The sequence below is a fragment of the Arachis ipaensis genome, chromosome B7 (assembly GCF_059453495.1).
Source record: "Arachis ipaensis isolate K30076 ecotype BB chromosome B7, ASM5945349v1, whole genome shotgun sequence".
Taxonomy (NCBI): Eukaryota; Viridiplantae; Streptophyta; class Magnoliopsida; order Fabales; family Fabaceae; genus Arachis; species Arachis ipaensis.
This window is the reverse complement of record NC_142442.1, coordinates 81,536,601-81,552,341: the sequence shown is the minus strand read 5'-3', so window position 1 is coordinate 81,552,341 and position 15,741 is coordinate 81,536,601. Positions and strand designations below refer to the sequence as shown.

At 35.4% G+C, this 15,741-nt stretch overlaps 1 protein-coding gene across 4 annotated transcripts; it reads left to right on the top strand.

The window, feature by feature from the left end:
• Positions 1-7,230: 7,230 nt before the first annotated feature.
• Positions 7,231-9,903, top strand: LOC107630846 (putative serine/threonine-protein kinase At1g54610). 4 transcript variants are annotated; one of them, XM_016334104.3, is made up of 7 exons: positions 7,231-7,645; positions 7,717-8,001; positions 8,071-8,388; positions 8,455-8,682; positions 8,763-8,863; positions 8,953-9,055; positions 9,182-9,472. In XM_016334104.3, the coding sequence occupies exons 1-7, from the start codon at positions 7,463-7,465 to the stop codon at positions 9,257-9,259; spliced, it is 1,296 nt and encodes a 431-aa protein (XP_016189590.1). In that variant the 5' UTR covers positions 7,231-7,462; the 3' UTR covers positions 9,260-9,472. The 4 variants fall into 4 exon arrangements, with proteins under 4 accessions (XP_016189590.1, XP_016189588.1, XP_020974879.1 ...); XM_016334102.3 differs by having other exon boundaries at positions 7,232-7,645; positions 9,329-9,903; XM_021119220.2 differs by having other exon boundaries at positions 7,232-7,645; positions 9,152-9,472.
• The last annotated feature ends 5,838 nt before the right edge of the window (positions 9,904-15,741 follow it).

Sequence of the window (15,741 nt, the reverse complement as noted above, 5' to 3'; positions counted from 1 at the left end):
GTGGATGTTAGGGTTATGACCAGTAGTAGGTTTGCGAAGTAACATATGAGGTTGAGAACTCTCAGATGAGTTGTTCAATAAAGCAAGGTTGGGAATGGTGAAGATACATCAGGTTGAAGTTCTAAAGTTGGTACGAGATCAGTGTGCGAACGTTGTACCCGTCGTTGTGATCCCAACCTGTTTTGTAACCTTTCGCCATATTACACTACCATCGCATGTTTGAACCATATAATCTTTTGCATCAAGCCTATCTTATAGCTTCTGCTTCACATCACACTTTTATCCTTGTATCTTTATGCCATATGAATATCCTGGTATTTAGAACTATATATATATATATATATATATATATATATATGCATGCTGAGACTTCTTGATTTTTTCCTAATGCATTCAAAAGTGAAGTTAATGTAAATCTTTTTCATTTTGTATTAATTTTCGATGACAAAATTTTTATAAGTGGAATAGGATGTAAGACCCCAGATTTTTAGAATTTAAGTTATGAGGTTTTGAATTTTAAATGAATTAGCACTCATATAATTTTCATAGTAATTGAGTATTTTCTTATTTATAATTTAAAGCTTTAGTAACTGAAAAATTATGAGAATTTTATATGTTTTATTTTAAATATTTAGACTTCGAACCTTATTTTATGAATAAAAGATAATTAATCTGAATATCTCCAATTTCCATTGAATTAGTATTTATTTAAAAATAAATTACAAGTTGATAATTAAATGGTATTTCAAAAGATAATTATTTTATATTTAATTTAGTATTAAATTATTACTCTACCCTTTTATTTTTATTAAAATTCTTACTGTACACAAACCCTAATTTCTATCACATCACTCTAACCCAAACGCAACACAACATACACTCAGCTTCACCAAAAACCCTAGACGCCACACCTCCATCCCCAACTGTCAAAAAGAAAAATAAAAGAAGAAAGAAAAGAGAGGGAAAGAGAGAAGAGGGGGACCGTGGGGGAAGAAGAGAGGGAGGACGGAGAAGGACGACACCGGTAGGGCTGGGTGCCACCATCGCCGTCGTCATTGCCGGCTGTAGAGAGAGACAGAGACAGAGACAGAGACAGAGATGAAATGCGAGGAGAGAGAGAGAGAGAGAGAGAGAGAGAGAGAGAGAGAGAGAGAGAGAGAGAGCTCGCAGGTGAGAGGGAGGCATCGCGTACAGCCACTATTGCCACCATTTGTGCCTGTCGCAGTCCGAGGAGCCGCGTCGTTGTGTCGCCATCGTTATCACCCAAGAGGAAGAAGATGCTAAAAGGGAGGGGTGCGAGCCAGTGACGCAAAGTGAGGAGGAGGGAGGATTACCGTTGAGCTGCTGCATTCCGTCGCCCCTGTCGCGACTGTTGTAGTCACCACGTCTGTCGCCGCCATGGGTGAGTCTGCTGTTGAGCTTGTTGTCGGGAAGAGAGAAGTGACGATGAGGGAGTTGTCACTGCGGTTGCCGTTGTTGTGGATGGAGGTTGCCGCTGAGCTACATGCAGCTGTTGGAGCTGCTCCTGCCGCCGTTAAGCTGCATTGCCACCGCCGCCGATGTTTGGGTTGTCACCGGCTCAAGCTGTCACCGGCTCAAACCGCCACTGTGTGATCTCCTTAATCTCCTCGCTTGATACCTCTTTAGCCATATCCTGATACTTTATATCCTGTAACTTAGGAAACTAATTAGAAACAACAAAGTCATTATAACAAGATTTTGAACAATAGAGATTCTTAAAAAAATTAACACCCCAAAATTTAAAAGTGTCCACATTGTCCATCCATTCGCCTTCCTCACTCTTTAAGGCTGTGATTTTGTTTCTCTTACGTCTTCTATTCATCTTTGAGTGGAAATATTTTGAATTTTTATCACCAAATTTAATAGTATTACATCTAGATATCTGTTGCCAATAAGTCTCTTCTTGAATTGCTATTATCTCATATTCTTTCCACAAATCTTTTTGGAGTTCATCCAAGAAGAAATTATTGTTGAAAGAGTTCTTTTTGTTGATCCTTTCAAGCCTTAGGAGAATGCACTGTTTTTTCTTGAAAATATGTCCAAAAACTTCTTTGTTCCAAGCCTTAGCTGTGTTGACAAAGTTGCTAATATTCTATAACAAACTACTTTGCTCCAGCCAGCTACTTTTAACCATATTATTATAATTCTCATGCAAAACCCAAAGAGCAATGAATTTAAAAGGCTTAATTCCTTCTTCCCTTTAAGTTAATTGAAAATCAAGAAAAATGAAAAAATAATTGGACTTTAATTTGGATAAATGTTTGAGACCAACATCTGAAAAAATATCAAAAAAGTTAAAATTAGTAATAAAACGATATAGTCTTCTCTTTGTAGTCCCATTTGCCAAGTAAAAGGAGGTCTAGAAAATCCTAAATCCTTAAGCTCACAATTAAGTAAAACATCATTAAAGGTAATTGTGTAAAGAGAAAGATTAGAAGAACCCCTGTGTCATTTAGAGAAAGAATGGAGTTGAAATCTCCTCCTAAACACCAAAGTCCATTAATATTCTTAGCTAAATCCTTTATCTTGATCGAAAGCTCTCTTCTGTTTCCAACCCTAGGACTGGTGTAAACAGCAATAAAAACCAAAGATCATTATCTTTCCACTGCACTTCCATACGAACAAATTGTTTGTGAATGATGAGTGGCTTTATGTTTCATGAATTTGACCTCCAGAGGCACTAGATGCCACCTCAAAAACATTCATCATCACTAATACGCCACAAGTCAAACTCCAATTTTCTAATAATAGCCTCATCCTTAGTACTCGAGACATGAGTTTCCAACAAGATACAAAAGTTAGTTTTATATCTAAACATAAGATCATTTAAAATAGATTTGAAGTCTTTAGAAAAGGTTCCTCTACAATTCCAAGATAAGATATTCATAGATACTAATATAAAAGAAAAAGTCTACTCGGAGATAAGAAACTCCTTGGTGCACAAGAGGCCCCTCTAGGCTTCCATAGCCTTAGGCTCCTCTTTGATATCTCCTACATTCCCATTTGGAGCAGTTTCTTCTATACTATCAAGGTCAATAGCCATCTTATGTTCTTCTCTACCATAGTTACTCGTTTCTAGAGGGTTCTCTTTATAATACTCATTGTTTTGCTCTACATTTTTCCCTCCCCTAATCCTTGCTATGTGAGCATCTAAGATAGGGTCATTAGTACCATTAGTAGGGATATAATATCCTTCTTTGTGGCTTAAATAAACTGCTTTTGAAAGTCTGCTAAATTGCCTCCAATATTCCTGGTGCATTTGATCCTTCTCTTTGTTTTGTTCTCCTTAAGAAGGTTGACTCGGTTCAACAATAACAATTGTCTTTTGTTTGTTCTGAGATGTACTTATCGATTTCAGTTGTGCTTCATTAGGTTTTTTTTTTATCTCTGGGCTTTTTTCTTGTGTGTTTCGGTTAGAAAGGTTGACATTTTGGCCTCCTTTATGATTTCGATTCTGTTTAATCAGCTTGTCAATTTGTTGACTTGCTTTGGCATTTATCTCTCTTTTCTGCATTTGCTTGGACTAACTTTCCTGGTACTTTTCTTTTTCTTTTTTTTATCTTCTCTCTCTAGAGCTTCTTTATCATTTTGAAGAGCATCAAACCTATTATTAGAACTTCCTTTTTTTTTATATCTCCATAATTACTCCCTGATTCTTGCCTATTTTTTCTTTGGGACTTTTTGATAACCATCGAGGGACCATATAAACTTTCCTCATTTACAACAGTTAAATATGATATTTTCTCCCCAGATTGATACTTGTGACTTTTCTTAACTGTACCAACGGCTACTTCCATTACCGCTGGATTTTCCGTTGCAATAAGATCTTTTCTAACATGATTCCCTGTATTCACTGATGCTGGCTGGCCTTGGACCACAGCGGCATTTTCCCCTTCTGGAGGTTCTGTTCTTCAGTAACTACTTGAGATTATTGTCTGTTCTTTGTTTTTTTCATCTTCTCCGGACATCCATCATATTTATGTCCGTATCTACCACAATTGAAACATATTAGATGAAGACATTCGTATTCTAGCCTGAATTCTTTCCCCAAAGCTGAGGAAAATGGCACCAACTTTTTGCTTAAGTCAATTTCCATGCAAATATGTGCAAATTTACCTCTTGAGTAAATAGACGTGTGTTCATCCACTTTGTGCATGGTTCCAATAGATTTTCCAACCTTCCATAAGAAATATCTATTATATAATTCGGCTGGGAGATTGGAAATCTTGATCCAAACAGTAACTTTTTTAACCTCACTCTCTTGGGGTATGAACAAAGGCCGTCACCCTTGAACCAAGAGGAAATGATAAGCGATCATTCAGAGACTGATGAGCGGATATTTTATACGCTTTTTGCCATCATTTTCATATAGTTTTTAGTGTGTTTTATTTAAGTTTTCATAGATTTTAGTGCAAAATTTACATTTTTGGATTCTACTTTGAGTTTGTGTGTTTTTATGCAATTTCAGGTATTTTCTGGCTGAAATTGAAGAGCTGAAGCAAAAGTCTGATTCAAAGGCAGAGAAAGCACTGCAGATGCTGTCAGGATTTGACCTCCTTGCACTCGAAGAGCTTTTCTAGAGCTACAGAATTCCAAATAGAGCTTTCTCAATGGATATGGAAAGCTAACATCCAGAGATTTATAGCAATGTATAATAGTCCATATTTTGCTTCAGAATTGAAGGCCGAAAACTAGCGTTCAATGCCAGCCTCCTGCCCTATTTTGGCGTCTAGCGCCCACAAGGAGGAGACCAGCATCCAATGCACATAAAGGACCCCCTAGCCAGCGTTCAATGCCCTAGAGGTCTCCTAGCACGTGGATCTCAATCAAGCTCAACCCAAACACTCACCAAGTGAGCCCCGGAAGTGGATTTTAGCACTAAAAGACTATTTTACCCTTCTTATATAATCCTTAGTCATTAGTCTAGTATTTATTTGAGAACTTTTATTCTTTAATGGATTCAAACACAGACCTAAGACTTTACACGTTTTTACATTGTATTTTCTATCAGTATGAGTTTCTAAACCTCTTAGGTTGAGAGGAGGAGCTCTGCTGAGTTTTATAGATTAATAAATTCGTGTTGATTCTCTATTCTAAGATGTATCTTCATTCTTCATCAATATGAATGTGTTGAACTGGCATAAGTTTATCTCATTCTACATGGGTTCAGAGTGAGTCTTTCATCGGGCAATGATGAACTACTAGCTTGATTATACATTTCTTAGACGGTTAATTCACGACTTCGTTGGAGAGTTCTCGAGACACCAGTTTAGCTGAGATATGGGGAGATTAGAGTCTTTGTGGTAAAGGCTAGAACCAAAGGCGCAGCATTCGATCCGAAAGATTCGACCTTGTCTGTGGTGTTTTGAGTAGGATCACTAAGGAGAATAGACTGCAGGAGCTTCACCCTCAATCAGACTGGATCCGCACTAACCCTGGGGTTCAGATCTAGAGGAGCATTAGCGACCTCTCAAGAAAGGCGTTGATCATATACAGCCTGCCATAGAAGAAATCATTCACAGTTGAAGAAGACAGTAAGACCGGATTAATCCAGAAGAACAAAGCATCTCCAAGCCTTAACCATCTTCTTATCATTGCTTTCACCATCAACTGAGTAACGTTTTATTTATTTTCCTTTTATGCGCTTTAAACAATCAACCAACTTTTCTATCCGCCTGACTAAGATCTACAAGATAAACTTAGCTTGCTTCAAATCACAATCCTCGTGGGATCGACCCTGACTCACTCAAGTATTACTTAGATGACCCAGTGCACTTATTGGTTCAGTTGTGCGAAGTCTAATTTCGCGCACCAGAGACCCTCAAACAGAACATGTGAATAATCCTCTTGGCTAGAAAATCTCACTAGGAAGTACCCTCCGACAAGATCCATCATTCGAACTTCTTCCTTCTTTGTCCATCTCCTGTTTATCCACCGTTCCATAGTCTATAAATTCAGACTCTTCCCTAAGGGCTTAACAATGAGTGCTTGCTTCAACGGCCTGCACTATTCATCATATTCCTCCAAAGACACCTCTATAACAGGATTTGGATTGAAAGGAGCCTGTGGCTCCTCCATATGTTCCATCAGATCCTCATCAGAGATGTAGTCTTCTGTGACCATCTCGGTAATAATTTCATAAGGATGCAGCTTTCTAAGCCCATCGTTCATCAGCCTATCCTTGTAAGAAAGCTTGGTACCTTCGGATGCACCATTGACAAGGGTAACAACATTCTCCAGCAAGTTTTTAGACTCTTTAACAGACTCTGACTTTTCTCCTTCTTGTGTGATCTCCATATGTTCTTCTTCTTGATCTTCTCCATTCTTCTTGACTTTTTTTGTGCTCCTCGTCACTAGATCTTCCTCTTCTGGTGATCATTTATCAGTTTCAACGATAATGGTTAATGGATTTATTCAGAGAAAAAATTTACTTTCGTCATTTGTACTATTTGAAGCACAAACATTTTTCTATGTTACTATACTATTTGGTCTATTTATAAAGCATGTTGCATTGATACTTACTACTATTACTTTATTTTTTAATCTCTCATAAAAATTATTGAAAGCTCTTTTAAACAAGTTTAAATTTGACACAATATCTTTTTATCAGTCGTATTAAAATATATCATTATTATAAAATTAATTTATAATTTTATGTTACTTTTTTGTATTTTTATTCTAATTTATTATTTTCTAACTTTTTTAATTACTTGCAAATAATAAAAATAACAAATAAATATATACATTTGTATAATTCTAATATAAAAATTCTATGTTTCTTACTTTTTTTAGTAAATGAATTTAAATTTCTAAAATAATAAATTATACAAAATTATTAGATATACAAATATTTTTAGCAATTAAATCCAACTAATTTGTATTACATTTTAGTTAAATAATTATATAAAATTATAAAATAAATATTTTACAAAATATTTTTAGTATAAAATATTTAAATTTAACAAATTAGTTTATATATTATCTAATAAATTTTTATACAATAATAAAATATATTATATAATATAATTAATTTACCTCTATCTGCCTATTATGCGATTCTCACTCTAGTTATTTTAGATTTGAGAATTGGACCGTATCAATATACAAAATTATAGAAGTAGTTAACTTAGTGAAGCTAGAATTTAATTATCATTGATAGAGCTTAAATCATTTCAACAATCAGTATAAAATAATGATAGGCAATTAGGCAGACACAGAGCTGCATTTCACTGACAGCAGTTTGAGAATTGAGATTTCAGAGACATAGATCAGTGGCAATTCCGTCATTTGAACGAAAACCCATGCCTGATTTATGACGAGCTATGAGTGCTTTCCTTATCTGCTTAGTCAGTTAGTTAGTTATTTGCTTCTACAACTATAGTTTTCTAACTCCGTGTTTTTCGGATACTCTGCTTCCGCCATCCACTCCCGCCTCTGACGGATGGGCTGCGCGCTCCCAAAGCCGGCGCGATCCCTACCAAATCCCGCTGCGCCTCCGGCCAGCAATGTTCGCGGCCACATTCCGACCCAACAGGGTTGGCCGCCGTGGTTGATGGAGGTTGTCGGCGACGCCATCCGAGACTGGACTCCTCGCCGCGCCAACACCTTCGAAAAGCTTGCTAAGGTTCTGTTAACTTGGAACCTTCACTTTTTATTTTTAGTGAATGTTTATTTTATGGTGTTCTCCACTTGTAGATTGGGCAAGGGACTTATAGCAATGTGTACAAAGCGAGAGACCTAGTGAGTGGAAAGATAGTGGCTTTGAAGAAGGTGAGATTTGATGACTTAGAAGGAGAGAGTGTGAAGTTCATGGCCAGAGAGATTCTTGTCCTGAAGAAGCTTGATCACCCGAATGTTGTGAAACTTGAAGGCTTGGTTACTTCAAGGATCTGTTCCAGTATCTACTTGGTGTTTGAGTACATGGACCATGATCTTGCTGGCCTTGTTGCTGGCCATGGTCTCAACTTCACTCAGCCTCAGGTCAGGTACCTCAAATTCAGTGCTTCTGACAGATTAAATATAGAAAGGCTGACTTGTGTATTATGACAGATTAAATGCTATATGAAGCAATTACTATGTGGGCTTGAGCATTGCCACAGCAGAGGTGTATTACACCGTGATATAAAGGGTTCCAATCTGCTTATTGACAATCAAGGAATCCTTAAAATTGCTGATTTTGGACTCGCCGCTTTCTATGATTCCAAACAAACCCGTCCCATGACCAACCGAGTCGTCACTCTTTGGTATCGTCCGCCGGAGCTTCTTCTTGGAGCTACCTTCTATGGTGTTGGTATCGACCTCTGGAGTGCCGGATGCATCTTTGCGGAGCTACTTGCCGGAAAGCCTATCATGCCTGCCCGAACAGAGGTGTGTATTCATATTTATTGCTCCTTTCACTCACTCGCCTAAATAGTTTTAACTTGATCTATCTAGGTTGAGCAACTGCACAAAATATTCAAGTTATGCGGCTCTCCATCAGAGGATTACTGGAAGAAATATAGATTGCAAAATGCTACACTCTATAAGCCACACCACCAATATAAAAGATGCATCCTGCAAACTTTCAAGGATTTCCCATCTTCTTCATTACCTCTAATTGATACTCTTCTTGCAATAGATCCCGATCATCGCGGCACTACCTCTGCAGCTCTAAATAGTCAAGTTAATTAAATTAGCCTTCACTTTCACTCTATTTAGACATGTGATGATTATTTACTTAAAATCAACATCTTTGTCTACAGTTCTTTAACACTGAGCCCTATGCTTGTGAACCATCAAGTTTACCAATGTATCCTCCCTGCAAAGAACTCGATGTAAAGCTAAGAGTCAAAGAAGCAACAAGGTTCTCTTATTCTGTTGTTATTTTTGATAACTTATACAGCGATAATCTCTTGTTGATCTTGTTTTTGTTTATTTGATTTTGGTTCTTAGGCAGAAAGCTCTAAGCGGAAAAGCTGTTGCAGTTGATGCTGCGACAAGAGTTAGAGCGCGTGAGTGCGCTTTGGCCATTCCAGAGAGCCAAACAAATTTAGATGTATGTCAGATATTTTCTTTATGTTTATCTGTTTCTCCTAACTCTGTTATACCTAATTGAGTTTGATTTCCTTGCAATATCTTCAACAAACTGAAGTTCATGCACTCAATTCTATCACTATCATAGATTCTTGGACTAACCCTTCACCATACCAAGTCATTTTCACAATTCGGAGACAAATATGTTGTGAATGAATTATATTGATATCTACAACTTGAGAGCTAGATTCTTCATCATCACCACAATTGTTTTAAATTTCTAACCGAATGTCAGAGGTGGAGAGTTGTGACAAATGCAAATGCCAAAAGCAAGAGTGAGAAATTCCCACCTCCTCATCAGGATGAAGCTGTTGGATATCCATTGAATGCATCAAACAGAGGAACTGTTTTATTTGGTGCCAGTGACACTTCCTTTGGCTCAAAAACTTCAAGAACTCATGGAACTAGTATTGCTGCTGCTGCTAGGCCTAGGCCTAATTCCAAAGGAAGGACGTCAAACAAAGCAGATTCGAAGATGGTGTCATCTTGGAAATTTATGCGTGCATTCAAGCCAACAATTGTTGGCCTTTCATCTGATTTATTATTTAGAAGGAATTAATCAATTACTATGGATTTTACCATTGCTTAGTGGTATTTGTTCTTGTTCTTTTTCCTGTTGGTCCAATTTTTGGTACTTCATTTGACATAAAAGTGTTTGTTGTATATATCTGTAAATCTATAGGGCCAAATCCCACTTCTGTACAGTGTTCTCGAGCACATTCCCAAATGGTTACATTATCTTCATGTTCATGACCTTAGAAGTGTACATGTTTGAAAAATTTAAAAATAAAAGAAAATAATATTGCTTTCGTATTTTATGTTTACCATCTTTTCATATACCTATAAATTAGACTATAACTTAATCTCAAATTTGTCTTCATGTTTCTGGTCTATGGAGTACTACTACCAGCATCAATTTTCTAATACGAGATGGTCCACTTCCAAGTACACGACATTATATGAAAGTAGGTAAAGTTGGCTGCTAGTTGAAAAGATGTTGCGCCAGCTGGTAGTTGATGATCATAACACCGCTGTTCTCTCTCTCTCTCTGACTCTTTCTTCAGGGGTGTGGCTATTTTTTGAATGAATTTCAGTATGAAAAAGTCTAGGAGACCAATAATTTTTCTAAATTTTGGCCAGCATGTAACTAGCAAGGAAAAGTGAATCATTGGATGAAATCTCACACCAATCTCACACCATTAAAATCATCATTGATAACTATTTGATGGCTACAAATACCAAAAGTTGCTGATCCCTAGCACTCCTATTTGAGTATTATTGTTGACACGTCTTTTATAGTACATAAGTCATTGTATGGTATGGCGAATCATGTAGAATTTGCTTCTTTAAATTGAAATTTAGACTTGATGGGGTTTCCTTTTTCTGATGATGATGATAATGTTTTCCTAATGTTTTATAGTCCTTTCAAGGTTCCTACTAAGTTTCGTTAGTTTTCTTTACTTTATGGAATCTTCTTGAAATAAATTGCATCCCTTGATAAAACAGCCTACCTTTATGTGGGGAATATCCCAAATAGTCCTTCAAACCCTACTACAAAGTGATTGCAGTAAGGACCTAATTTCTCGTTACGGTATGATCGTATTAAAAATAAAGTGTTATTGACTTGTTTTTTTTATCATTTATTTAATATTGAGTCTTTATAATGTTAATACATTTTCAGTTTTAGAAAAAAATTAGTAAAATTTTTTTTATTTATTAAAAATCGTTCAACAAATACTTTCAATAAAAAATAATCACATAATTACTAGTACTACATTATAATTATTCAAATAAACAACAAATACAAACCTATGCCTCTAAATAAAATTTCAACTAACCAGACGAGAGAAAATAAGTAAATTATAACAAATATTCAACTTGAAAACAAATTCCTCCACGCATCTGTAGTTTTACAATAAGTCTTTGTACCTGTAACTGAAAGGGTGAGAAAGAAGGGATAAAAATTGGAGAGTCCTTAGTAAGGTTGAGATAGTTAATTAGGTTTATTTTATGTTATACTTAGGTAACAGCAACAATCATAGGATACATACAAACTTTAACAATGAAAGGTACATGAAAACAATTAATCAAAAAACACATACACACGAATCACAGAAACATATAACAAAGGAATATGTGCAAACAAGTATGATGCATGTTTATCCTATGTAGACCATAAGCTCATATGTCAGTTTACACCCTACAACCCGACATTACCTAAGAACTAGTCTCAGATATGATTTATCATTATGTCATTCGTGCATACGTATCTGTGGTTAAGAGTACCATCAGTTCGGGACCACCGGCAATCGACGCAAAACTCGACGCCATAATATACGCACAAGGAAAACTGCGATCCTTAATTAGTGGGCGTCCTCAAGATCAACACACAACAATTCGTAAATTTTTTATACATTATAGTTACTAGTAATACATTATAGTTATTCAAATGAACAATACATACAAACTAATGTATTTGCATCATTAGTTGTTTTTCTTTAGAATTTCATTTAAATAGTTAATTGTTTTTGTTTTTATGAGCAATAAATTCTTAGATTAGTACAAAGTATGTTAATGCTTTGAATAATATGTTTCAGGAGATTTTAAAGATAAACCAAGCAAAACAAGACCCAAAATAAAGCAAAAAAAGAGCCAAGAACACACTTTCAAGTTAAGGATACACTTTAAAATTAAGGCAACATTTTGAAGGACACTCTTTTAGGCTCAAAGTTACCAAATTTGAAGCGTGAATCAATTACCGTTCAACGTGAAAGAAGTGGCGTCCAACAACAATTATGCGTACCCATTTAGCATGCGTACGTGCAAATATAACAAAAAGGGAGAAACATGTGTACGCATTCTTCAAGCATACGCATGTTGGTAGCATGTTTCCAATGTTGTGCATACACATCCCTCATGCATACGCGTAAATCCTGTTTTGCGCTCGCTGGCGTACAACGGCTGGTACTATCATTTTGATTTTTTGGACCATTTAGGAACAAAAATACTTTGGCGTCCTAGGGCTATTGCTTGGCGTACCACGGCAAAGCATGCAAAGAATATTTTTGGGCCAAAAGAATGAAAGAAAGCTTGGCATTTCACGACTCTATTTTGGCGTGCCACGACAAAGTAGACAGAGAGTGTTTTGGATCAAAATAGAGTAGCAATTAACTTGGTGTCCCACGGCTATATTGAGGGTTCTCAACGGAAAATTTCACAGGATCAACCCCAACTCTTAAAGGCTTAAGTAATCAACTAATTTGGTGAAGTTAGGAGATGAATTAACCTTGCTAAAATTCATGGGTTGAATTTAGTTTGAATTGGACTTGAATCCAACTTGAATTGGACCTGAATTTGATGGGAATTGGAATTTGAATATGAAGGCAACTTGGGAAGGAAGTATAAAAGGGAGAAGAGAGAACTGAGAAGGTTTTTTACTTTTACATTACTTTTCATTCTTATAATTCCTCTAAGACATGAGTTACTAATTCTTTTTCATTGGGGGAAAGAGCTCTATTAATTTCTAATGGAATGAATTTTTTGATTCACTATCTTTGATCTATGCATTATTGTTTCTAAGAAAGAATCTTCGTTCTTCATTTGAATAATTCAAATTCATTGGAAGATTGTTTGATTTTGGGTTGAATTTCATGATCAATTAGAAAATTGAATCATAGGAATTAAGCTTGAAAATCCTCTTTCTTAATTATTCTGATTTTGAATTTAGATTTGATACGTGACATTGAATCAACTAAATTCAGATCTTAAGAGTTGTGTGGTTTAAGAATAAGAAAATGAGCTTCATCTCTTCTCATGAGCAATTGATCAAAGAATTAACAATTAATTAATTTAAGAGAGGTTGAATTACCAAAGAATTGGAGTTCAATCACTTAAGATTTGTCAGAGATCACAAGCCTACCCCTTTGAATAAAACTTCAACTAACCAGGCGAGGGAAAATAAGTGAATTCTAATAAATACTCAACTTGCAAACAAATTCCTCCACGCATCTGCAGCTTCACAATAAGTCTTCGTACCTATAACCGAAAGGGTGAGAAAGAAGGTGTGAGAACTGGAGAATCCTTAGTAAGGTTGGGGTAGTTAGTTAGGTTCATTTTATGTTATACTTAGCCAACAGCAACAACCACGGGATACATACAAACTTTAACAACTAAAGGTACATGAAAATAATTAATCAAGAAACACATACACACGATTCACAGAAACATATAACAAAGGAATATACGCAAACAAGTATGATGCATGTCTGTTCTATACAGGCCATGAGCTCATGTGTCGGTTTACACCCTGTAACCCGACATTACCTAAGAACTAGTCTCAGATATGGTTTTTCATTGTGTCCTTCGTGCATACGTGTCTATGGTTAAGAGTAGTATCAGTCGAAACCACCGACAATCAATGCAAAACTTGACGCCATAATATACGCACAAGGAAAATTACGATCCTCAATTAGTGGGCGTCCCCAAGATGAACACACAACAGCTCGTGGGTTTTACCCGCATTTAATGATTCAACAGTTTGTGGATTATCCCTGTAATCAATGATTATCAATTCATAGATTTTCTCTGCCTTTAAACATTTAATACTTTGTGCACTGAGCAAGTGGGATAGAACCCTAGTCCTTGACAGACCAACCTTTAATCTTCTAATTCTCTTTTACCTTCTATGTCTTTCTCTTTATCTAACCATCAATTTTCTGTTTTTACAAGACAATTATTCTTTTTTTGATCATGTTTAATATCTTAATCAATCATAGTACTCTCATCATACTTTTCTTAGGTGTTTTATGAAGAAGATTATGAGATTTTAGGATTAAAATTGTCTTCCTAAGTCTTTTAGAAAAAAAATTATCTCCTCACCACTTTTAGTTATATTATATCTTTTATTATTAATATAATTATTTAAATAAAAATAATAATAATATATTATAATATTTCAAAGTTAAAAATTCAATTAGTAATATTTAGTTACTCGAAACTTTTAAAAATTCATTTTGACCCATAAATTTTCTTTTAATTAACTTTTATCCCCAAAACTCTTTTTTAATTATAATTTAGCCACAAAATAATTAAAACATGAGGGTTTAATACTCTTCAAGAAACCAAAGTAAACTCATAAAAAATTCATTAAATTTTACTTGATTTTTAACTAGTTTTTCAATCTTTTCTGTAACTGATTTATCTCAATATTTAAAACCAATTTTCAGCTACCAAATCATATCATTTCCACCATGATTCCATCTTACATTCATCATTAAACATGGTTGTTCAGTTCGGTTATCCAGCAGTCCATGGAACTGAATATTTTATCAACTTTTAACATAATTAAAACATAATAACACTCAAATTTAAGCACAAATTCACAGCCCAACAATTACACAATATTAATATATTTATTAATCACAAAAATTATCAAACCCTACTTTTGTATGACAATCACCAAACCGAAACACCAAGGAAGCTTTTTGAACGAAAAATTGAAGAAAAAAATGTTAAAAAAATCAGCTACTCCACCTCTGAGCTTACCTTGACCGAACCATGCATGAGAGGACAACCACTCCACGCCTAACTTTCCTCCAAGAAAATCGATACCATTGTGAAGAGGAAGAAAAGATGAACACTTTAATCGATTTAGATTTTTTACGGGAGTTACAGAATTCAAGAAATTAAGCTCCGAAGTTTCATGGCTTCCATGGAATTCTTTCTTTTTCTTTCCTCAAGGTTCGGTGAAGGAGAAGAGAAATGAGATTAGATGTTGATGATGGTGATGATGTGGTTAATTACAAGGGCAAGTGTCATTAGAGGGGCCACGTGTCAAGGTTCTAGGTTGCTGAATTAGTGGGTCAAGTTATAAATAGCTTAAACGGATAATTATGAAAGTTAGATGTATTAAAACACAAGTAATATTACATATAAAGGTAAATATATATGAGTTACTAATATAAATGACATTAGTAACTTGGTGATCGCAAGAATATAAAATCCATGGTAAAGTATTAGCGAAGCTAAGTCTACCGAAAAGTACTAATATTTACTTAAATCGGCAGATATCGAACTCGATAATGATATTATTATCTAAAATCTATTTTGATTATAGCATATAAAATAAAATAAAAATGTAGTAATAATATCATATTATTATTTATTTTATCTCGAGATTCGGAACCGGCTCGTCAAACTAAAACTAGTCACTGAAAAACAAGATTTCGAAAAACGCCGTTTTAATATAAAAATTTAGGGTGTTACAATTACGAAATTTTGCATATGTTGGTCTTAAACTACCTCTTCATCCATCATTTTCCAAAGGTTTATATACACTACTGAGATTGCCCTTGCCATCATTTGTCGTGACAGCGCATCTGTCGCCTTATTCTCAAGGCATGGCCAGTACTGGATCTCAAAATTCAAGCCCAACAATTTAGTAGTCCATTTCAAATAAGCTGGGTCCATGAGTTGCTGGTCCGTGAAGAATTTCAGACTCTGCTGATCTGTGAGAACAATAAAATGGTGACCTAACAAGTAATGACGCCACTTTTAGACAGCAAAGACAATGGCTATCAACTCCCACTCATACGCAGATTTTTGCTGGGTCCTTGGAGATAGTTCTTGGCTTAGGAATGTTATTGGTCT